Source organism: Hyaena hyaena, unplaced genomic scaffold (genome assembly GCF_003009895.1).
Source record: "Hyaena hyaena isolate Hyena2069 unplaced genomic scaffold, ASM300989v1 scaffold_57, whole genome shotgun sequence".
In the NCBI taxonomy this organism is placed as follows: domain Eukaryota; kingdom Metazoa; phylum Chordata; class Mammalia; order Carnivora; family Hyaenidae; genus Hyaena; species Hyaena hyaena.
The window spans coordinates 3,094,477-3,119,466 of NW_024080690.1; the positions used below are offsets into that span (position 1 = coordinate 3,094,477).

Sequence of the window (24,990 nt, forward strand, 5' to 3'; positions counted from 1 at the left end):
TTTCCTTCCTTTTTCCACCTGAAAGACAATGATGTTATAAGAAGCCTAGAAAAGAAGAGGGAAAAAAATACCTACGATTCCCAGCATCTCAGCACGATCGTTGGCATCTTCAGACATTCCCATCACAACTGCTTATTCTGTGCCTACGTGTTTCACAGGCTGGTGCTCACTATGTGTGCACCTACCCGCAGGCCATCAGCAGTGCTAACATTTCTCAAGTTAAGTAGAGGCCAGCCTATATTTTGCATAGATTAGTGCACTGATGGCATAACAACCAGAGGGAGTAGTTACTAATGGAATCTCTGGTGAGGAAACTGAGGTCAGACAGTGATGGAGGCTGGACTGGCCCCTAGGCTGCACACCTCCTGTCTTCAGCTCTTCTCCTGTACTCCCCGCCCCCCCAGCAGGGCAGTTGGCTATGAATGGCTGCACAGCATCCTCTTGAATGGATTCTGTTCCACATAGATGGGCAATTTCACTCATACTTAATTTTCTGGTATGTGGTATGATTTTTCTGACAATTTTAGGAGGGATGGGAATGTCATGTTGCATAACAGTAATTCTATAGTTAAAAAAGTAAAATTTAAAAACGGGCGGGTTGAGCATCTGATTTTGATTTCGGCTCAGGGAATGATCTCAGGGTCATGAGATCAAGCCCAAGCCCCCACAGCAGCCTCCGCACTTAGGCATGTAGCCTGCTTAAGATTCTCTCTCTCCCACAGTGTGGAGGTTCCTCAAAAAATTAAAAATAGAATTACCCCACGACCCAGCAATTGCACTACTAGGTATTTATCTAAAGGATACAAAAATACCGATTTGAAGGGGCACATGTACCCCAATGTTTATAGCAGTACTAATAATAGCCAAAGTATGGAAAGAGCTCAAATGCCCATTGACTGATAAATGGATAAAGAAGATGTTATATATATAATGAAATATTACTCAACAATCAGAAAAAATGAAATCTTGCCATTTGCAACAACATTGGTAGAACTAGAATGTATTATGCTAAGTGAAATAAGGCAGAGAGAGAAAGATAAGTATCATGATTTCATTCATATGTGGAATTTAAGAAACAAAACAGATGAACATAGGGGAAGGGAAGGAAAAAGAAGATCAAAAGAGAGAGGCAAACCATGAGACTCTTAAATACAAACTGAGGGTTGCTGGAGAGGTGTGGTGGGTGGGGGGTGGGGGAAAAGACCAAATGGGTGATGGGCCTTATGGATGGCACTTGTTGGGATGAGCACTGGGTGTTATATGTAAGTGAAGAATCACTAATCTCTACTCCTGAAATCATTATTACACTGTATGTTAACTAACTTGGATTTAAATAAAATTAAAAAGTTAAAAATAAGATTCTCCTTTTCCCGCTACCCCACCACTGCTCATTCTCACACACCTAAGTTCTCTTTCTCTCCCTGTCCCCCCCAGAAAAGTAAAAATACACTGGGTGGTTTGATGACCAACAGTCATCTGTCTTTCTTGTGAAGTTTAACTCTCTTCCCCTTTTTGGGTCCCTTTGCAAATATAGTAGCCTCTTACTGGATTTTTTTCCCCTTGAATTGTTGTAGAACAGATAGAGACCATTTATAATCTTTATAAATTTTTTTAAATTGCTATACAATATTATTGACTCTTTTTCCATTTTGTTGTATGGTTCTATGAATTTTAACATGTAAATGGCTCCATCTTCACAGTCAGGATACAGAACAGCTTTATCACCCAAAAATATCTCTTCCTCTTACGCCTTATGCTTTTCCCCCATGGCTAATTCCTGGTAACCACTGATCTGTTCTCCATTACTATAGTTTTGTCTTTTTGAAAATGTTCTATGAATGGAATTATATAGTTTCTAACCCAATTAAAAAATGAACAAGGACACCTGGGTGGCTCAGTCGCTTGATAGTCTGACTCTTGATTTCAGCTCAGATCATGATCTCACAGCGAGATCAAGCCCGGTGTTGGGCTCTGCACTGACAGCAAGGAGCCTACTTGGGATTCTCCCTCTCTCTCTGTCCCTCCCCCATTCGTGCTCACTCACATGCTCTCTCTCTTTCTCTCAAAATAAATAAACATTTCACAAATAAGATAAAGGGCACCTGGGTGGCTCAGGCAGTTAAGCATCTGACTTCGGCTCAGGTCATGATCTCACAGTTCGTGTGTTCAAGCCCCACATTGGGCTCTGTGCTGACAGCTCAGAGCCTGGAGCCTGCTTCAGATTCTGTGCCTCTCTCTTTGCCCTTCCCCTGGTCATACTGCCTCTCTCTGTCTCTCAAAAATCAATAAATGTTAAATTAAAAAAAAAAAAACAAATAAGATAAAATAGGGTTGCCTCCATGACTCAGTCAGTTAAGCATCCGACTCTTGATTTTGGCTCAGGTGATGATCTCAGGATTCGTGAGATCAAGCTCCAGTCATGTGTGCCCTGTCTCTCTCGCTCTCTCTCTCAAAAATAAACTTTAAAAAATTAATTAATTAATTAAAACAAAAAATACTTTGACACTCACCAAAGAGGATATAAAGATGACAGATAAACACAAGACAAGATGCTCAACATCATTAATCATTTAGAGAAATGTAAATAAAAGCCATGATGAGGTATCACTACCCACCTGTCAGAGCAGCTTATAACCAAATCAAACCCAACCAAAAAACGACTGATAACCAAGTGCTAACAAGATTGCAGAACAATTGAATCTCTCATACACTGCTGACGGGAATGTAAAATAATACAGCCACTCTGGAAAAGAGTTTAGAAGTTTCTTATAAAATTAAACATGTACTCTCTGTATGACCTAGCATCCACTTCTGGGTTTTTACCCTAGAGAAATAAGAAATTATGTTCACTCAGGGACGCCTGGGTAGCTCAGTCAGTTACGCAACCGACTTCAGCTCAGGTCGTGACCTTACAGTTCATGGGTTTGAGCCCCACATCAGGCTCTGTGCTGACAGCTCAGAGCCTGCAGCCTGCTTCCGATTCTGTCTCCCTCTCTCTCTGCCCCTCCCCTGCTTATGCGTGTGTGTGTGTGCGCGCGTGCATGCGCGTGCACTCTCTCTCTCTCTCTCAAAAATAAATAAAGATTAAAGAGAAAAAATTTTTAAAAGAAGTTATATTCACTCAAAAACCTACACATGATATTTTACAGCAACTTCATTCATACTTGCCCAAAACTGGAAACAACCCATGTGTCCCTCAACAGGTGACTGTGTAAACAACCTGGCTACATACATACAATAGAAGATACATGATAATAAAACAAGGTGTGAACTGTTGTTACGGGCAACAACCTAAATAGATCTTAAAGGCATAATGCTGAGGAAGGAAGCCCAGAGGTAGGACAGCTGCAGCGTTGGTCTGCTGTACCTTTAAGGACAACATCAAGTGTCCAGGGTTGTTCTACCTTTCTGCTCCTTCAGCTACAGTTGTCCCTCCACGTATTATGACAGTGGCATTTCTCCAGGCATGACATCCTCACCCACCAGGCTCTGGAGACAAAAAGAGAAGTCTGTCTTCTCTCTTTCCTCTTTCCTCTTCCCTCTTTCTTTCCCTGAAACAGTAAAAATTTTTTGTAACAACTTCACTGAGATATAATTCAAATACCATACAGTTCAGCCATTTAAAGCAAAAAACTCAATGGCGTTCAGCACATTTACAGCGTTTTGCACCCATCACCGCCTTAAACTGCAGGGCATTGTCATCACCTGACGAGTCCCATATCCTTTAGCAATCACTTCCCAACCTCCCCTCCCTGCCTTGTTCCCAGCTCTAGGCAACCTGCTTTCTGTCTCTCTCTAGGTTACCTATTTTCATTTCAATGGAACCATAACTTGTGGTCTTTTGTACCCACTTTCTTTGACTGAGCTTCATGTTTTCCATGTTCATCCACGCAGTAGCCTGTGTCAGTACTTCATTACTTTGTAAGACCAAATAATTCTCCTTCTTACAGGTGTATTATGTTTTGTATACCTCTTGATCTATTGATGGACATTTGGGTTGTTTCTACTTTTTGACTTTCATGAATAATTCTGAGAATTTTATTCTTGAGCTCTTACATTTAGGTCATTGATCCATTTTGAGTTCATTTTGTATACGATTTCAGGTTGGGGTCCGGTTTCACTCTCTTGCATAGCCCACACACTAGGTCCCAGCACCATTTGTTGAAAAGACCACGCCTTCCCCCACTGAATGACCTCTGCACTCTGTTGAAAGTCATTTGTCCATACGTTCATATGTTTATTTTTAGACTCTTGATTCTGTTTCATTGCTCTGTATATCTAGCCTTATGCTAGTATCACATTATCTTTTTAAAAATTTTTTTTAATGTTTTATTTATTTCTGAGAGAGAGAGAGAGAGGGAGACACAGAATCCGAAACAGGCTCCAGGCTCTGAGCTGGATGTCAGCACAGAGCCTGAGACGGGGCTCGAACCCACAAACCGTGAGATCATGACCAGAGCTGATGCTTAGCTGACTGAGCCACCCAGGCGCCCCTAGTATCACATTATCTTGATTATAGTTGCTTTATAGTAAGTTTTGAAATCAGTAAATGTGAGCCTTCCAACTTTGGTTTTTTTGTGCAAGCTTCTTCTGGATATTCTGAGCTCCTGAAGTTTCATATGAATTTTAGGATCAGCTTGTCAATTTCTACAACGAAGCCACCTGGGATTCTGGTAGGGCTTATGTTGACTCTGCAGATCAATTTGGGGAGTATTGCTATCATAACAATATTAAGTCTTCTGATCCAAGAACACAGGATATCTTTCCATTTATTTAGATCTATTTTAATGTCTTTCAACATCTCGTAATTGTCAGAGTATAAGTTTTGCACTTCCTCTGTTAAATTTATTGCTAAGTATTTTATTTTTAAGTCTTCTTAGGTGAAATTGTTTTCTTTTTATTACTCATTTTTTACTTTTCTTTTTACTTTTTTTTAATGTTTATTTATTTTTAAAAGAGAGAGAGAGATAGAGCAGGGTAGGGACAGAGAAAGGGAGATAACATATCTGAAGCAGGCTCCAGGCTCTGAGCTGTCAGCACAGAGCCTGATGTGGGGGTAGAACCCACACACTGTGAGATCAAGACGTGAGCCAAAGTAGGATGCTTAACCAACTGCGCCACCCAGGTACCCCTAATTACTCTTTTTAAAAATATATATTTATTTATCTATTTTGAGAGAGAGAGCAGAGAAGGGGCACAGAGAAAGGGAGAGAGGATCCCAAGTAGGCTCTACACTGACAGTGCAGGGCTTGAACTCGCAAACTGTGAGATCATGACCTGAGCGGAAATCAAGAGCCAGATGCTTAACCGACTGAGCCACCCAGGCACCCCAATGAAATTGTTTTCTTATTTTATTTTTGGATTGACCATTGCTAGTCTATAGAAATACAATTAATGTTTGTATCTTAATTGTGTATCCTGTGACCTTGTTAAACTCATTTCTTAGTTCTGCCACATAGTTATCTTTTAAATTACTTTTGGTCATAGTCTACAAGAATAACATAAATGTACTAGGAAAAAATAACACAAGTGAACAGTACCTAATATTCATTACAGCTTCACAGTGTGAACAGGATTTTATGTCCTTAGCACCCAGTTCCTTTCCTGGAAGCTATCATCCAGAAAATCAGGTCCCCCAAATGTATAGAATAGAGACATAAGACTTTCCCTGCCTGATCTGTTTATGCTTTTTTTTTTTGAGAGAGAGAGACAGAGTATGAGCAGGGGAAGGGCAGAGAGAGGGAGACACAGAATCTGAAGCAGGCTCCAAGCACTGAGCTATCAGCACAGAGCCTGGTGTGGGGCTCAAATTCATGTACAGTGAGATCATGACCTGAGCCAAAGTCGGACGCTTAACCGACTGAGCCACCCAAGTGCCCTTGGTTTACACTTTTTTTGTTTACATTTTTTAAACAACTCCAATATGTAAAGGTAAAGGATAATTAAAGCATTTTATTATATATACAGAATGTGATCTTAGCTGGGAAATATAAATCATTAAAATCATTAAAAATTCAGTGTCTTCATGAATACCACTTTGGAAAACTTACGTTCGAGAAAAAACCATGACAAATCCAATGCCCTGGAGAGACTATGTCATGGACAGACCCATTCATGACTGCCAGGATCTTGTGGCTTTCTTCAGGGCCCTGACTGTGCTACTACAGTTAGTTACAGCATAGAGGTCTTCATCGGTCATCACTCTAATCGCGAGTTCCATCGCGGCAGGTTTTCTAACAGCCATCCGGTCTGATTTTTACAGGATAGACTGTTGAAACTTACAGCAGGGGGGGCACCTGGGTGGCTTAGTCAGTTAAGCGTCCGACTTTGGTTCAGGTCATGATCTCATGGTTCGTGCATTTGAGCCCCGTGTCGGGCTCTGTGCTGACAGCCAGCTCAGAGCCTGGAGCCTGCTTCAGATTCTGTGTCTCCCTCTCTCTCTGACCCTCCCCTGCTCACGCTGTCTCTCTCTCTCTCTCAGCAATAAATAAAACATTTTAAAAATTTTTTAAAAAGAAAAGAAAAAGAAACTTACAGCAGGGCTCTAGAGAAACAAAAAGGAAAATCCCCAAATACTTTCTTGTGGTCCTTTGGTCCTATGATAAGAGGCAAAAACTATCCTAATTTCTGTCTGAAAGAAAAGTATCTTTCCAGACATCTCAAAGTAAGATGACAGCATACGTGTGCGTAATTGGATACAGCTTCTGGTAGATGGGCTTTTTAAAGTCCCTCCCCCTCTGGAAGCAGACCGCCCCTCTTCTCCCCTCTTTGCCTGGCACAGGTCCTCTGCCCACTGCCATTCCAAGGGACACAAAGGGTCCCATTTTATAACTTGCAAAAAGATGTTATTCACTGTCAATATTTGTATTTTATTTATTTTTTATTTAATTTAATTTAATTTTATAGAGAGAGAGCATGAGCAGGGAAGAGGGGCAGAGGAAGAGAGAGAGAGAAAATCTCAATCAGGCTCCATGCAGAGCATGGACTTGGGACTTGATCCCACAACCACGAGATTATAACCTGAGCTGACCAAAATCAAGAGTCGGGCACTTAACCAACGGAGCCACCCAGGTGCCTCTCACTGTCAGTATTTTTAAAGACAGGGAGACTGCAAACTTTGCCAAGAAATTTTATAGTTTGTTGTCATTGTTATTCTTTTTTAAAACCTTATTTTTTTAAATCTTTTTAATGTTTGTTTATTTTTGAGAGAGAGATTGTGTGAGTTGGGGAGGGGCACAGAGCGAGGGGGACATAGGATCCAAAACCAGAGCAGGCCATGCTGTCAGCACAGAGCCCCATGAAGGGCTCAAACTCATGAACCTTGAGATCAGACCTGAGCCAAAGTCGGACGCGTAACCGACTGAGCCACCCGGGTGCCCCTTAAAACCTTATTTGTGAAAAAAAAAAAAATGATATGGAAATTAAAGGTGTGTTTCCTTGCTTCAGGGCCCAACTTTTAAGAAATATAAACACTATCCCCCCCACCCCGCCCCACCCCCGCCCCAGGTGGAACTAACTCTCCAAGTTTTCCTTTTAAAAAATAGTTTGTCTTCTTGTTTCTTCCCCCCTCCCCCACCCCCAGCACATTCCGCTGCAGACACTACTGAAGTTCATGGTGGACATTGCCCAGGGAATGGAGTATCTGAGCAACAGGAATTTTCTTCATCGAGATTTAGCTGCTCGAAATTGCATGTAAGAGTCCTGGCCCGACTTGGAAGGGGTTAGACCTCATCATGTTAGATATTTGGGGGACAGGGGAGGAATAGGGGGTGGCCTGTTGCTATGAAAATATGGAGGAGGGGAGCGTGTGGCTAGCTCTGGAGATGGGATTTCTATGGCACTGCTCTAAAACTGGGTCTTCTCACAACTTCCAAGAGTCTGGTTGACTTCCAAAACTTTCTCCTGTGACTCCTTTTTTATTTTCACACTCTCAGCTGGGAGTGTGTGCTACAGATGATCTTTATGATCCTTCCCCTTTGCCATCGGCTAATTTTGGACCGAGAGTTGTATGGAAGTCAGCTAATCATGGAGACAGTAAGGAAAATGAGAAACGTTTTGCCCCTCAGGTTTCATGATGCTGCCTTGTGCAAGTGTACCGTGAACCTACATCAAAGCTTTCCTCTTGCAGCAGACAAGAACTTCTATAAAAACTCTGAACTCAAGCCTCTCCATTTCTTCAGCAGACCGTTATCTGCTGTAAATCTTCAAAAACAATAACTAGGGTTTTTTTTTTTAATTTTTTTAATGTTTACTTATTTTGCCCTAAATGCAATTGTATCCCTTTCAATATCCAGCTAATTCCTCAAGTACCACCTGGCTACCTTCGCGGGAAGTCCAGCGTCTCCCTCTTACAGCTTGTGCTTCCCCGACCCCCTCAGAGTGGCAGGAGCAGTGCTGCTGGATTCCAGGCAGGGTGGCCACTGCGCGCCGGACAAGTCCCCCCCGGGGGCCTGGGTTTGGGCTGCCGCTCTCTCTCCTCCTGTGCACCGTCTGTTCCCTGCAGGTGGCTGCACCCTCTGCACACATCCCCACACACACCGCGGGGGTGCAAGGTCATACCTTTTCTGACCCCCTGTCACTTGCTCTACCATTGGTCCCAGAGCAGGACCCTCACAAGCTGATGGGGTCTGTCTTTCAGTTACTTATCATAAATCTTCTCAGTTGTGTCTGATGCAGACCTGTGATTTAGGCTTTGCCTCGGAGGTCGCTGAACACGTGAACTCGCTCTCTGTAGGTTACGAGACGATATGACCGTCTGCGTCGCGGACTTTGGCCTCTCTAAGAAGATTTACAGTGGCGATTACTACCGCCAAGGCCGCATCGCCAAGATGCCTGTGAAATGGATCGCCATAGAGAGTCTTGCGGACCGAGTCTACACAAGTAAAAGTGACGTGGTGCGTACAGAGTTCTGATGTGGAGCCCCACATTGCAAAGATGATGGCTCACAGGAGGAAGTGACTTACACTGGTTTTGCAAGACATTTTACTCCTTGATCAACCGAGGCTTGGGAGCGTGGTCACACCTCCCATTTACCGCGAGATGCTCTAACTCAAGTGGAACACTAGATTCTGGTGAAGTAGCTTGACCTTCAGAAGATCTGTCTTTGCATAGGCTTTTAATTTATTCCCATCTTTTTTTGTTTTGGGTAGGGGGGTTGCTACAATATGGTGACTTATTTCATATTATAGTGAGTATGTCATATTCACATTAAATTGAAGGAGTTCATCCAATAGCTCTTTGGAACCAAGGTGCTGTATAAAAGGTGCTATGTAGGGGGTGCCTGGTGGCTCAGTCAGTTAAGCTTCCGACTGCAACTCGGGTCAGGATCTCACAGTGCTTTTTTTTTTTTTTAATGTTTTATTTATTTCTGAGAGAGAGAGAGAACATGAACAGGGGAGGGTCAGAGAGAGAGAGAGACACAGAATCCAAAACAGACTCCAGACTCTGAGCTAGCTGTCAACACAGAGCCCGACGTGGGGCTCAAACCCACGAACCATGAGATCATGACCTGAGCTTAAGTCAGACGCTTAACCAACTAAGCCACCCAGGCATCCCAGGATCTTGCAGTTCGTGGGTTCAAGCCCCACGTCTGGAACCTGCTTCAGATTCTGTGTCTCCCTGTCTCTCTGCCCTTCCCCTGCTCATGCACTGTCTCTCAAAAATAAATAGACATTTTAAAAAATTAAAAATAAATAAATAAAAGGTGCTGTGTAAGTATACCCTTCCCCAGAGACTGGGTAGAGAGGACACCTTACAACAGCAGTGAGGCAGAGCGTTACAGAGAGAGAGAGAGAGAGAGAGAGAGAGAAGGCTGTCTCTGCCTTTGTCACAAGAGCTTTTATATAGCCGGGCAAGTGTGGCTCTCTGACCCCTTCGTTCTTGTCGCGTCGGGAAAGCAGCGCGTCTCAGGCATAATTGTCAGCTTTGTGTACCACCGTCGGGCTTTAAGGAAATGACCTTTCGAAATGAAAAAGTCCATTCAGCCCTTCTGAAAAGACTCGTGTCCTGACTTGTTGTTGCCTTGTTCCCAGTGGGCATTCGGCGTGACCATGTGGGAAATAGCAACACGGGGAATGACTCCGTACCCCGGGGTCCAGAACCACGAAATGTACGACTACCTGCTCCACGGCCACAGGCTGAAGCCGCCGGAGGACTGCCTGGCTGAACTGTAAGTGAGCTTCTCCGTGTCACGGGCCCCTCTGCACGGGCCGGTCGCCTGGCTCTGAGAAGCCTGGAGCCTGCACGTGCCCCGAAGGTCCGTAAGCACGTCTAGCGATCTGCCCTGTAGACTAATAGGTTGACTCTGTAGTGCACGAGGCACTTGGGTGATTACCTGCCCTCTCACAGCTGCAACTCTCCTTCTGTGCAGCATTTCCACAGACCAGTCACAGTCAAGTCTGCAGTCAGGAAATCTAGAAATCTAAGCCGGTGACACTGACGTCAGCCTGGTCTTCAGAATTGCTGGGGAGATAGTCTAGCAAAGAGATTCCTCAACGCTGTGCCTGGAGACTGTGATTCTGTTGGTACAGAGCGGGCCCAGAAATCTATGTTTTAAAACCTGCCTTGGGAAATGGGGCGCCTGGGTGGCTCCGTCAATTAAGCGTCCATCTTTGGCTCAGGTCATGATCTCGTGGCTCGTGGGTTCAAACCCCACATTGGGCTCTGTGCTGTCAGCTCAGAGCTTGGACCCTGCTTTGGATCCTGGGTCTCCCTCCCTCTCTGCCCCTCCCCCACTCATTCTCTGTCTCGTAATAAAATAAAACCCACCCTGGGAGACCGCCCTGCTCCATCAGGTGTGAGGGGCCCTGGCTCCAACATGCAGACCGCAGTGCACACCTGTCCTGACAGGCCCTCTCTCTTCAGGGTGGGCAGTATGGGAAGAGGCCCAGGATTTGCAGTCAGAGACAGGCCACTGCCTCCCAACCAGACACTGTGTGGCTGTCACAACGGACGTGACCTCTCTGTGCCTCATTATCAGTCTCAAAAAAAGAGTAGAGTCACATATTCTTTAGAGGGGGATTGGAAAGAAAAGTTAAAGAAGATATTGAGTGGAATGCTCAGCCTGTGGGAGTGTCTCATAATGGTACCAATTATTAGGAGCATCATTACAGATTGATGCCCCCCAGATACCTTGCTGACCCTGTAAATGTAATTTCTTAGGGCACTGCCTCTAGCTTGGTGATCCAAACCTTCCTGATGCGGAGTCTCTTCCCAACATAACAGGGGTCATAGGCTCAGAGAGGGCATTTTCACTGTGGTTGGCAAGAACGTTTCAGGACCATAGGCCTGCACACTGCTCCGTCATGAACACCATGATGGGGCACTGATGTGAGGGGGCATGTGTTAGGTACCTCCCAGGACATCTCCCCATCCCCTGTCTCCCCCTGCCCCGTCCCGACACACACACACATATGCTCTGGCCCTGCGTCCTCAACGCAGTAAGACAGCCCAGGTCAGTCTGCATGCAGGCCTCCCAGATCCCTTCCAAGACAAACAAAAGGAAACTTTATTGATCAGAGCCTCACCCTGCTTGGTGGTGGTGGTTATTGTGGTTGTAAACATAATAACGTTAAGAACAGACACAAAAAAATATAAGCACTTAGAAATATCATGAAATCTGGGGTACCTGGGTGGCTCAGTCGGTTAAGCTTCCAACTTTGGCTCAGGTCATGATCTCACAGTTCGTGGGTTCGAGCCCCGCGTCGGGCTCTGTGCTGACAGCTAGCTCGGAGCCTGGAGTCTGCTTCGGATTCTGTGTCTCCCTCTCTCTCTGACCCTCCCCTGCTCACATTGTCTCTCTCTCTCTCTCTCTCAGAAATAAATAAAAACATTTAAAATTTAAAAAAAAGAAATATCGTGAAATCCTAATTAGATTCGCGGTTTGGTGGTAGTGTTTAAAGGGAGCACGTTAATGAAATGTTTGCTTCAGAAAATGGGAAGCAGTTTCAACCAAACAATACTGAATGAAGAGTTTTGTTGCCATGTCTTTCTTAGCTTTGCTTGTGCTTCAAAAGAAGTTGGTATTTGCAGTGATTATCTGGGGTCTTAGCAAGGTCTAAGCAGTGTCACATGGAGGTTTTGAGAGGTTTCATGTAGAGCCAAACGGAGAATGCTGAGCTGCTTTTCTGTGGAAAGGTTTCTTTATCTTTTTTTTTTTAATTTTTAAAAAATGTTTATTTAATTTTGAGAGAGAGAGACACAGAATGTGAAACAGCTCCAGGCTCTGAGCCATCAGCACAGAGCCTGATGTGTGGCTGGAACCCACGAACTGTGAGATTATGACTTGAACCAAAACCAGATGCTTAATTTACTGAACCACCCAGGTGCCCCCTAGAACTTTTTTTTGTTAATGTTTATTTATTTTTGAACGAGAGAGAGTGCAAGTTGGGGAGGGGCAAAGAGAGAGGGACAGAGGGTCCCAAGCAGGCTCTGTGCTGTACAGCAGTGAGCCAACGTGAGCCTTGAACTCACGAACCACAAGACCATGACCTGAGCTGCAGTCAGACACTCGACCAACTGAGCCACCCAGGCACCCCTTTTGTGAGAACTTTCAGGGGAAAGAGTCCTACACGCTGCATGTCAGGAAAGTCAGGCAAAGCAGACGGCTCCATGGTCCCCACGCTGTGGGCTTGCGGGTTCTCTGGTAAATCTTCTTGCCACGTCCCCTCTTGCATCTGGAGGCTGGAGGACGGTGTCTCCTGAAGAGGCCTCTGTGTTTACATATCTGCACATCTTCTTTTAAAAATAAGACAGAGAATGGGGCGCCTGGGTGGCTTAGTCGGTTAAGCGTCCGACTTTCGCTTAGGTCATGATCTCGCGGTTCGTGGGTTCGAGCCCTGCGTCGGGCTCTGTGCTGACTGCCAGCTCAGAGCCTGGAGCCTGTTTCAGTCTGTGATTCCCTCTCTCTCTGACCCTCCCCTGCTCACACTGTCTCTCTCTCTCCTAGAAATAAATAAAAATATTTTTAAAAAAAATTAAAAAAAAAAAATGAGACAGAGACTTCTGAGCATCTCCGTGTTTGCTGTCTAACCTTAGTTGAGATGAGCTCACTCCTCATCTCCTGTCTCATTGCCCCTTGGTCTTTTTAAACTCAACTCTGAGAAAGATAACAATGTACATAACAGAGTGCACTTTGTGCCCTGCCCTCCGATCCTGTCCCGTGAGGACCACCTCTTCCTACAGCATCACTCCCACCTGTGAATGACCAAGCCCTGCTCCCCATCGCCCAAGAGGCCACTCTTTGTGATGCTCCTGTTGCCCGTGTGGGACATTTCCTTAGCTGAGCTCATGGTCCCCCAGCAGCAGCCCCCAGGACACCCCCTACCAGCTGACCAGTATGGTTCGTGGCACTTACACTGATTCCCCTCGTCTTCCAGTGTGACACCTGGGAGCCACCTTGTTCTTTCTTTATCCCATCTGATATCCTTCAGAGCCCCCCTTCCCCATTACCCCTCATACCATCAAACCATGGAAAGCCAGTACTGGCCAGGGCCTGGGGCCACCTACTTCCTCTTCCTCAGCACACATGTGGACACAGTGGCACAGTGACATCTCAGTGTATGTTAGGATGAGTGGGTGAGGGTCATTGTTTCCTGTGGGATAGCGCAGGCCCTTCTGTCTCCTGTCTCGTTTTTCTCCTTACCCGTAGAATCCTAACATATCCTTTGGGTAGTAACCAAACTGATCTTTCTGAAATTAGTTATGGAATGCCCTAAACATCTGGGGTTCCCCATTGCCCATAGGACAAACATCAGACCCATGGCAGGCAGGGTGGCTGAATGGTTAAGAACATGGTCAGTGGTGCTAGACACTCCTTGAGTTGGGCTGTAGCTTCACCCTTATCCCGGGGCCAAGTATCACCCTGTTAGTTTCCTCGTCTGTAAAATGGGGATACTAGTACCTGCGGGGTAGGGTTGTGCTGATTGAGCAAGTTATTGTCTATACAGGTACTTCACAGGATGGCCATAGAGTAGTGAACAGAAGCAAAAGGTCGGCATTTACTATTTTTAGCAGGTCGTCATGGACAAGAACGGGGCACTGGGGTTGGACAGACTTGAAGCTGCCAATGACAGCGTGACTTCAGTGGGTCCCTCTCCTCTCCAAGCCTCGGTAGCCCTATCTGTGAGTGGGAATGCATTTCCCCTCCACAGAGCTGCTGTTGATCGAGCGACATCGGAGGGTCTCAGCCCGTTAGCCCTATACACAGCCGGCACTTGCTGAGGTGTCATCCACGTCAGCAGCCCTGAAGCTGCAGCCGCCGAGCATCAGGGACTCTCATTGCCCAAGGCGTACCTGCCGCTGTCACTGCACCACCTCATTCTTTCCACACCTGACCACCCCGACCCCCACCTCCCAGGGCCCAGAATGACAGCAGGCAAAGAGCCAGCCCTGACTCATACCTGCCGCTCACGTCCTCCAAGGACTCCGGCTCACACCCACCTTCTCCCTCTCAGAAACCCTACTTTACTTCCTGATCAGTCAGCCCCTTTGCTTCTACCTGATGCAGCCAACGCCCTGAGCAGGAGAGAGATGGGAGAGATGGGGGTTGGCTGGCTGCCAGAGCTGGGATCAGACCGTGGCTCAGTGTGGTAGAGACACATGCTGCTCAGGTACTCCCCCCTTAGGAGCATCGTTTCCCTGAGCAGACTGGAAACACTGTGCTCCGCCAGCCTCAGAGCCAGGGACAGAGCAGGTGCTTGACCCATATCGGTGAATTCAGACATTGATAAATTTAATAAATGTGCATGATTGCATCTTTGTAAACTCCTTTTTAAAATAGTGGTAAAATTCGCATAACATAACCACTTGTGAGTGTGCAGTTCAGTAGCGTTCAGGGCATTCACGTTGTTGTATCCATCTCTAAGACTCTTCTCATCTGATGAAATTCAAAATCTATACCCATGAAACAACTCCCCCTTCTCCCCTGCCTCAGCCCCTGGCAACCCGATAGGAGTTATCTCTTTTATAAAATCTCAGCCAAGAAACAAAAATGACCATTGACAAAGGCAGCTACCACACCTATTTTTTTCTTTCCATCCACAAAATTGAAATTTCTAAACATCACAGCCCCCTGTTACTCTCTAGGCAAAGGTTTTCTCCCTCCTCTCCTTGTCCCATAATATGGCATCACCCTTTCAGGGGAGCAGCTTAGGCCATATACATGCTCATGTGTCTGTAAAAGCCATAGTCATATTTTTAGGTATTTCACAAAGTACTGAAAGTAAAAACAAATAATAAATTTCAAAGTGATATTGTTACTTTGCTACATGAAAAAATGATAGATTATTAAAATGTTTTCTCCTAAGACCTGGAATAACTGAAAATAAATTAAATAACACAGCATCTTGGTGAAGTAATAGAAAGGAGAGTGTGTGTCCAGTAACAGAATTCCTGAAAGCGCATCTCAGAGTGTCAACAATCAAGGCTTTGTCGGGGGGAAAAGGAAGTTGTACAAATTGATTTATACCATAAAAACCTCAAAAGTGGAAACAAAAACTGTTTGCCTAGTCTAAGTGACCAGCTGTTGAAGGTAAAACAGGGAGAGTATAAAGCACTCCTAAGCCTCAGGACCCAAGTGAGGACCAGGATTATCAGAGGAATGTGCCCCTGCTGTGACCTTACTGTCCTATTTTCATAGCCAGCCCCTGATGGAGGCTGAAAAAGGAAACAAATGAAAGATGATGTTCAACGCCTACATAAATGAGATCTGCGCCTGTCTGGGAAGTACCACAGGCCAGTAGGATTAGGCAAAGGATCTACATTACCTGTTCAATGTAAATATGGGATTTGCATTTAAAAATTTTTTAATGTTTATTTTATTTTATTTTTTATTTTTAATGTTTATTTTTGAGAGAGAGAGAGAGAGGGAGACTGACCATGAGTGGGAGAGGGGCAGAGAGAGGGAGACACAGAATCCAAAGCAGGCTCCAGGCTCCGAGCTGTCAGCACAGAGTCCAATGCAGGGCCAAACTCATGAGCCAAGAGATCATGACCTGAGCTGAAGTTGGCCACTTAACAGACTGAGCCACCCAGGTGCTCTAATGTTTATTTATTTAGAGAGAGAGAGGGAGACACAGAATCTGAAGCAGGCTCCAGGCTCTGAGCTGTCAGCATAGAGCCTGGCACGGGGCTTGAACTCATGAACCGTGAAATCATGACCTGTGCCGAAGTCAGTCGCTTAACCGACTAAGCCACCCAGGTGCCCTGGAAATTACATATTTATGTTCACAAGATCGCATCAACTACATGTGTCAGATGATTTAAATTTGGGTTGTTTTGTTACCTAGAGACGAGAATATGAATTTCTCAAAACAGGAAAGAATCAAAATGAAATGATGGTATAACTCCCTCTTCACCTCCGGCCAGGGGTTCCTCATTCAGTCATCTCTGTGTTTTGTTGCACTCATGTAAATGCCCCTCCACTGTAATTCTTAGTTATATGAGACCCTGGAAATGAAGAAACCACAGAGATTCGACTGTATAGAACACAGCAGAGGGCTCATGAGCACGTGGGAGTAGGAATTGCCCAGCTGGAGGCTGGTCCCTGTACCGCCCCTGCTGCCTGCAGCCGTGGCATCTGTAACACCCCTGAGTCCACTCTCGTTTTTCTTGCAAAGCAACAATGACACAGCTGTTGAGAAGATTAAGTGTAGCGATACACACATAATACCCAGCCCGGTGAGGCACACATCCTTCTTGACCTTCCCCTCTCCCACCCCCTGGCTTCTTTAGCCCTTGCTCCAGGGCTCTTCTAACTCAGGCCTCCTGGTTACAAACCCAATTTGATGGTATGGAACTGGGGTCAGCACGCTGTTTCTGTAAAGTGCCAAATAACAGATACTTTCAGTTTTGCAGGCCGTATGGTTTCTGTAGCAACTACTCAGCTCTGCCTCTGTGGCAGAGTTGTAAATATGTAAATGAATAAAGGTAGCTGTGTTCCCATACAACCTTATCTACAAAGCAGACAGTGGGCTGGACTTGGTCCATGGAACCATGTAGTTTGGCAACCTCTAGAATGAAGGAAAGACCTGAAATGCTTCTACTTTGCAACGTTCGATATAATTGCCACGTATGTTCTGTATTCCTGGAGCCAGAGAATCAATTATTACATACCCATGGCACATTTATAAATGTGGGGTAAATACTATGCCACAAGGAAAAACCTCAGTGATTTCCCAAAAGTAGAATTAGTGTGGATTAAAATGTGACAAAACCAAAGAATAGGCGAAAACATGGTGTGGATCGCACTAAGACCTCTCTCTGGGTGCCAGGCCAGGAAACAACTCACTCTTCTGTACTTGTAGGTATGAAATAATGCATTCTTGCTGGAGAGCTGAGCCCTTGGACCGACCTACCTTTTCTGTGCTGAGGCTGCAGCTAGAGAAACTCTTGGAAAGTTTGCCTGAAGTTCAGGACAAAGCTGATGTCATTTACATCAACACACAGTTTCCCGCGAGCTGTGAGGACCCTGGAGAGGGCCCTGCACTTGCTCAGCTAGACATGAACATTGATCTTGACTCTATCATTGGTTCTTGTACTCCCAGTGCTGCTGTCAGTGTGGTCACAGCTGAAGTTCATGAGAGCAAACCTCAGGAAGAAAGGTACATCCTAAACGGGGGCAGTGAGGAGTGGGGAGATCTAGCTTCTGCCGCCCCGACGTCAGGGACGGCGGGAAAGGACTGTGTTGTACCGGAGGACAAACTTGTAAAAAATGGAGTCTCCTGGTCCCATTCCAGCACCTTGCCCTCGGGGAGCCCATCACCAGATGGACTTTTATTTGCCGACGACTCCTCAGAAGACTCAGAAGTCCTCATATGAGGCGACCTGAGAGACATTCCCAACTCAAGGAAATTCTTCTGCTTTAGGAGAATCTCTGAACGTTCCATGTTTTTAGGATTTGTCTTCCTTACCAACCCAGTGCCGTGGCCCAAAAGCACCAGGTGAATGTTGTCAAGTAAGTCATCATTAAAAATACATGATATATATTTATTTAAAGAAGAAATACATTTATATGTATATGATGGAAAGAGACAAAGATCTATTTTAATAAAAGATGACTTATTTCATGTTGCTTACCTTGCAGATCTAAGATTTAAGCTTTAACAGCCTCATCTCTACCGCTGTTCCTTGATGTGAACATTTGCACAGTCAGTATTGTTTTTTTAAAGTCCTTTGCCATGACTATTAAATGTAAAAATATTTGTAAAATGGAATGCTGTATTTGGCTTCACTTTTGGTCTTATGAAAAATCTGATATTCGTACGTGAATCATCTATTTGATACTGATTTATTTAATATTTAAAGTTTTATAACTGATTAATTCTTTGATGTGATTTCCTAATAAAATCTGAATGAGGAAGGATGTGTCATACTTATTTGGAAAGACAGTGGTGACCGACCAGCGGCCTCCATGCCTCTGCAAAGAAATTCCCTTAATGGCTGGCCCTTGATGCAATTGCATTGACCGATTGTGGCATTGTTCTGGAAAGATATGGACAAACCACTCCAGCGTCCAAAGGTAAAGAACAAAATATATTAAAGGATTGACAAGCACAATCTGAGTGGAAAGATTGAAACTAACTTGTAGAAGAGAATCTGACAGGTAACACGCTTTTCCGTTTGGGAGTCACAACTTGTAGGAGGTGGACCCGGGCAGTGGGCAAGGAACAGGCTCAGAGTTCAGTATCTCTGAGCTCACAGCCTGGCTGTTCTCTGTCATGACAGCGGTTGTTGGTTGAACACTTGCTATGTTTTGAACACTTTATGTGAGCTGCCCCATTTAATCTGGATAGCGCTGCCATAGGTAGCAATGCCATTATCATCTATGGACCAGGAAACCTAGGCTGGAAGCGTCAAGCACCATGTGATGGCTCACAACTAGAGAGGGTGGAGCCAGAATTTGAGAACCAAGTAATCTGATTCCGGCTGACTCTGCATGTGGTTGGGGGGTTTGCTTCAGAGCCTCTTGACCTTTTCATTTTAGCGAAGAAACACACAGGCAGCACATTGTGGCCACACACAGGACTCATTTAATCCTGATAACAACCCCGGCTGGTAGGCACTTCTATTATCTCCATTTCACAGATGGGCAGGCTGAGGCAAGGAGAACTTAACTCCCTCCGCTAGGGAAGGCAGAAGACTGATGCCGTGGGAGCACGGGTCCCTCAGGCCTGTTGCTCCCCAGTTGTGAGCGGCCTCACCCAAGCCACAGCAGTTAAGGCTCAGCGCGTGCACTGGGTCCAGCCTGGGTCCTTGTCCCCGCTGCCAAACCAGGAGCCACAGTCGCCAACGGGAGCCAGCTTCACTGTTCCTGTGAAATGCTCTACACAAAAAAGTTCTGAGGGTTTGAAAAGGATCTGCATTGTTATAGAAAATGCCAGCATTATATTTTGTCAGTGAAAGAGGAAAAAAAAAAAGAGGCTGTGAGAGCCTATAGAGATAATTTCTATTGTTAGAAATGTGGAATGGTTGTTTAAAATATCAATAAAATTTTTATGACCTACTTGTGCAAAGAAAGTTTCTTGTTGATGTTGACTATCAAGAATGTGAAGGGCGCCTGGGTGGCTAAGTTGGTTAAGCGTCCAACTTTGGCTCAGGTCATGATCTCACAGTGTGTGGGTTCGAGCCCCACGTCGGGCTCTGTGCTGACAGCTAGCTCAGAGCATGGAGCCTGCTTCGGATTCTGTGTCTCCCTCTCTCTCTGACCCTCCCCTGCTCACGTTATCTCTATCTCTCTCTCTCAAAAATAAATAAAACATTAAAAAATTAAAAAAAAGAAAGAATGTGAATAGTTCATCATTAAGTTCTTGATCAGGAACTGACTGGCTAGTTCGATAAAAAGTAAAACCCCAATGCAGAAAGGTTATGTCCACATCCATAAGATAATGAAGCAAATTGAAAAACTGTTACTTGGAAGTTTCATATAAATTGAATATGAAATAACTAAATTAATATACTTAGTGTTTCATATCTCTATCTTTAATTGTATAGTGTAAACAAATATATAATAAATAGCTCATCAAATTGCACAGCCCTCTCCCCCCAAATCCTGTCCACTTTGCTCCGTATATGCCATGTGGCTTGAGAAGGGCTGAGAAGCCTGGATCGGTTCTGCTACAGAAGAGCACAGAGATGTGGGCAAGCTGTGGCTTCTGGTTTTTCTTCAGACATCAACAAACACAGCAGGGAAACTCACTTCATCCAACCCACAATGGTGCACCAGGTCCTTGATTAAATGGCATGTGATGGACAACACCTTCCCCTCCCAGCTTCCTTTACCCAAGAGGGGAAGGAAACTAACCACCATCATTCAGACATTTCAGTCTCCTCGCTGAGAACTTTGGAACCACTGTGGTTCTTATGAGCCACATTGGAATGTTTGAAAGTTCTCAAAGAACTAACTTTCAGAGGACCCAATCATTAGGAAACTCTTGTACTGCCTCCTGAGCATGAACTAAAAATAGCCTTTTAAATTCTCTTTTGTATAAACTGAAATTACTTTTGTAAAGTGGCTCTTGATGGGCAAAAGGAGGGGAGAGAAAACAGAGAGAAACAAATCGGGTCATTGTCTTCAGCCAGCTGGGACAGGGCTGGGGAGGTCAAGAGGGCAAGACAAATAAACAAATACCAGAAATACTGGTGACCTACAGGTTGGGACAAACTCTGCCTTGTGAGGGTTTTTTCTTGCCTTCCTCCCTCCACCCCTCCTTCCTCTGCCTTCCCTTCCTTTCTATCCTTTCCTTTTCCTGGCTTTTCTTTCTTTCTTTCTTTCTTTCTTTCTTTCTTTCTTTCTTTCTTTCTGTCTGTCTTTCTTTCTTTCTGTCTTTCTTTCTGTCTTTCTTTCTGTCTGTCTTTCTTTCTTTCTGTCTTTCTTTCTGTCTTTCTTTTCTTTCTTTTCTTTCTTTCTTTCTTTCTTTTCTTTCTTTCTTTCCTTTCTTTCCTTCTTTCTTTCTTTCTTTCTTTCTTTCTTTCTTTCTTTCTTTCTTTCTTTCTTTCTTTCTTTCTTTTTCTTTCTTTCTGAGTAGGGAGAAGTGAAGATCAGAACCTCATGAGCTGAGGAGTGCCTGGGTGGATCAGTTGGTTAAGCGTCCGACTTCAGCCCAGGTCATGGGTTCAAGCCTGGGTTGGGCTCTGCTGACAGCTCAGAGCCTAGAGCCTGCTTCAGATTCTGTCTCCCTCTCTCTCTGCCCCTGCCCCACTTGTACTTTCTTTCTTTCTCTCTTTCTCTCTCTCTCAAAAATTAAAAGAAAAAAAAAGAACCTCATGAGCTGGGCCACACAGCCAGTGACTAAGGCTGGAAGGGACCTAGTGGTATGAGCACTCCTTGAATGGTCTGGGCAGGTCACTCGGCTCTCCTGGATAGCAAGCAGCACCTTCTCTGCAACCCCTAGGTGATGATGTAGGAAGGGGAGAAAGCAAGGTCTTTGAAATAACTCTATGCTTATTAGAGGCTTTCCCCAATTAGAAGCGTCTCCTAATTTCATTTTTTATGCAGTACAAACTCACCATTTGTCATATTAGAAATCTTTTCTCTAACGATGTTATCAACTCCTCCCAAAATGACACAAACTAACTGAAAAATAAAATAATTTCATCACTGCCAGGGATGCACACAGTTGGGGAAGTTGGTAGAGTGAAGGAAACTGGCCATCATCCCTCACCTCGAGTGGCTCTTGGGCTCAAAGGCAACTCCCTACGTCCTGATGCCAGGAGGTTCCTCTTCTGTCCATCTCATCCTGGAATTTGGTTACTTGTGAGCCTCAGAGCCCACCCCTCCCTATATATGAGTGATGGCAAGCAGTAGTGGCCTTATGGACTAGATTTGGGGACCTGAGGTGGGTCCAAGTGCCCTCCAGGGATGGAGAGACTCCTCTCAGCCTCCATGACCCTAGACCAAGCAGAAGTTCCTGCTCAGGAAATAAGCCAAACCACAGTCTCTTATCTTGCAAATCAGAATAACTGTGGCCAGACTAATCCTGATTCATGAAAGTTAAGACCTTTGTGACTTCTGGTCAATGGCAAAAACAAGTAGGAACTTCTGCTGAGTCAATGGGAAAATAATTGGCCCCAAAATAAACCAGCTATGACAGCAACTTAACTTCTCTAAAGACATTTAGTTACCTTGGATGACAAGCAGGAAAAATGGGAAGTTTCATTTTCGTTAACAAACATTTCAGCAATGCCCAGTGTTTCTATATGTAGATTTTATCTTTTCTCTTTTAAAGCTCCCAGAACAGAAGTAAAACTTCCCATCATCTATTTCACTTAAGCATGTCTAAATTGCTAAACTTAATTGTATTTAAATGTAATGATTATTTCTAGAAGCTGTAACCCAAAGACCACTACTTCAGAATATTTTCATGTACAATATCTTCCTTTGAAACGGGATTCCATGTATAGATATTTCAAAGACCAACTTGAGAGTTCTATATATATTAACGCTTCCTACCTCAATGATATAAGAAGCTCAAATTAATTAGTGAATTTATTGAAACCGCACAGTTATAAATTCTACCCAAGACAGTGTTTTCAAACAAACATCCTGTGAGGACACATGTAAGAAATTCATCCATTTACTAATACTCACTGAGAAGAAGGCCCTTTTTCTGGACATTGGGATTTGCAAAGAACAGCCTTGCTGTCTTGATAACAGTTCAGCGGAGGGAACACATGGCTTCAAATGAATACTTTCTTTTAAAGAATATTCCTCAGAATGCTCTGACTTGCACATTTTGTTGAAGCCAACCCTGCAGATGTTGTTTAGGCTCTAAACAAACCTCAGAACTAGAAAGCAAGTGCTTTCCCTGGAAGCAGGCTCTAAGGCCTTGCCCCATAAAACTTAACATTAAAGGGCCATGCATTGGAGTTTGAAAAACAAAATTCCATTATACCACCAATGTTCTGAGCAGTTCAAAGGAACATAGGGGGCTTCTTTAATACCATGAGTCCTGATGGCCTCTTTTAACATTGTTTCTCCAAAGATAGAAAATAATTTCTTGTTACATAAATTTGCAGTTCTCTAAATCTTTTTCTTTCTATGCTTCAGATTAGAGTATCTCTAATGATCTATCTTCAAATTTGCTGATTCTTTCTTTCCCAGGCTCACATCTGCTGTTGAGTCCTTCTAGAATGTTTTTCATCTCAATAACTGGAGTCTTTATTTTATTTTTAAAAATTTTAAATGTTTGTTTGTTTGTTATTTATTTTTAGAGAGAGAGAGACAGAGTGTGAGCAGGGGAGGGGCAGAAAGAGAGAGGGAGACACAGAACCTGAAACAGGCTGCTGACTCCTGCTGTCAGCACAGTACCCATTATGAGGCTTGAACTCACTAACCATTGAGATCATGATGTGAGCTGAAATTGGAGGCTTAAGTGACCGAGCCACTTAGGTGCCCCTTATTTTATTTAAGTAAACTCTACCCCCAATGTGGGGCTCGAACTCACGATGACTCTGAGATCAAAGGTCACATGCTCTGTAGACCGGGCCAGTGAGGCACCCCTCCGTAATTCTACTTTTAATTCCAGAAGTGCCATTTGGCTCTTTTAATAACTTGTATTTCGTTGTTCATATTCTCTATTTTATTTTGAGTTAAACATTTTAAAATATAGTTTTCTTTAATTCTTTGAACATATATCTAAATAGATGCTTTTTAAAATAATAAAGTATCTGCTAAATTTTTTTATCTGGGTCTCTTCAGGGACAATTTCTACTTTTTTTCCCTATGTATGAGCTAACTTTCTTGTTCATTTGCATGTTTCACATATTTTTTCTGAAGCTGGCTATTTCAGATCATATATTATAACAACTATAGATTCTAATTTGTCCCTCCTTCCAGAAGTGATTGTTGTCACTGTTTGTTTTCTTTCCTTTTTTTTTTAATGTTTTATTTATTTAAGTAATCTCTGCACCCAATGGAGGCCTCAAACCCACAATCCCAAGATGAAGAGTAACATGCTTCTCCAACTGAGCCAGCCAGATGCCCCTTTTTGTTTTCTTTTTTTTTTAATGTTTTTATTTATTTCTGAGAGAGAGAGAGACACAGCGTGAGCAGGGGAGGTTAAGAGAGAGATACAGAATCTGAAGGAGGCTCCAGGCTCTGAGCTGGCTGTCAGCACAGAGCCCGATGCGGAGCTCGAACCCACAATCCATGAGATCATGACCTGAGCCGAAGTAGGGCGCTTAACCGACTGAGCCACCCAGGTGCCCCACCCCCCGCCGTTTGTTTTCTTATTTGTTGTTTTTGTTCTTGTGTTTTAGTGTCTTGCCTGAATTAATCCTGCAGACTGTGTTTCTCCTGCTGTGTTTGACCACTGATGTCTCTGCTTATTTACTTTTTAAAAATTATTCTTGTTTTCATTTTTAAGCCTGGCTTTTAAGAGGTCACCTCTGAGTCAACATGGCTTAGTAATAAGCAAGCCTTTGGTCAGTGTTGTATTTGGACATCTTGAGCCAATAAATCCTCCACCTTTTGTGTATTGATTTGTGTGCAGCCTGGAGAACACATTCCAAGTTCAAGAAATTTACAAGTCTGCCCTGTATTCACAATGTTTCTTGTTTAGCCAGTGATAAGTAGTTCACTAATGTGAATGGATTAAATATTCTGATTGAAAAGACAAAGATCATTATGCTGGATAAAAGGGGACTTATATCTAGAAATAGAAATAATTCTTACAACTCAACAATAAAAAGACAACCTAATTTTTTTTTTCTAGGAGAGAGAGATACAGCATGAGCAGGGGAGGGTCAGAGAGAGAGAGAGTCACAGACTCTGAAACAGGCTCCAGGCTCTGAGCTGGCAGTCAGCACAGAGCCCGATGCGGGGCTGAAACCCAAGAACCGCGAGATCATGACCTAAGTGAAAGTCGGACGCTTAACCGACTAAGCCACCCAGGCGCCCTGACAACCTAATTTTTAAAAAGGAAAGAAAACATCTAGAGTTCTCTGATTTGCTCATTTTAGCCACTCTAGATGCTGGCGAGGATGTGGAGAAAC

The 24,990-nt window shown here is 44.1% G+C and overlaps 1 protein-coding gene and 1 non-coding gene across 2 annotated transcripts in view; one reads left to right on the forward strand and one right to left on the reverse strand.

Moving 5' to 3' along the window:
• The window catches only part of MERTK (MER proto-oncogene, tyrosine kinase), a 109,012-nt gene extending 90,609 nt beyond the window's left edge, over nucleotides 1–18,403 (forward strand). Inside the window, exons 16-19 of the mRNA XM_039231672.1 lie at nucleotides 7,583–7,692; nucleotides 8,735–8,894; nucleotides 10,032–10,168; nucleotides 17,304–18,403. Coding sequence (XP_039087603.1) covers nucleotides 7,583–7,692; nucleotides 8,735–8,894; nucleotides 10,032–10,168; nucleotides 17,304–17,817 — 921 coding nt within the window. The 3' untranslated portion in view covers nucleotides 17,818–18,403. The remainder of the gene's footprint in view (nucleotides 1–7,582; nucleotides 7,693–8,734; nucleotides 8,895–10,031; nucleotides 10,169–17,303) is intronic.
• TRNAL-UAA lies at nucleotides 9,466–9,550 on the reverse strand. The gene has a single exon. It is a non-coding gene; the product is annotated as a tRNA-Leu (tRNA).
• Nucleotides 18,404–24,990: the final 6,587 nt, after the last annotated feature.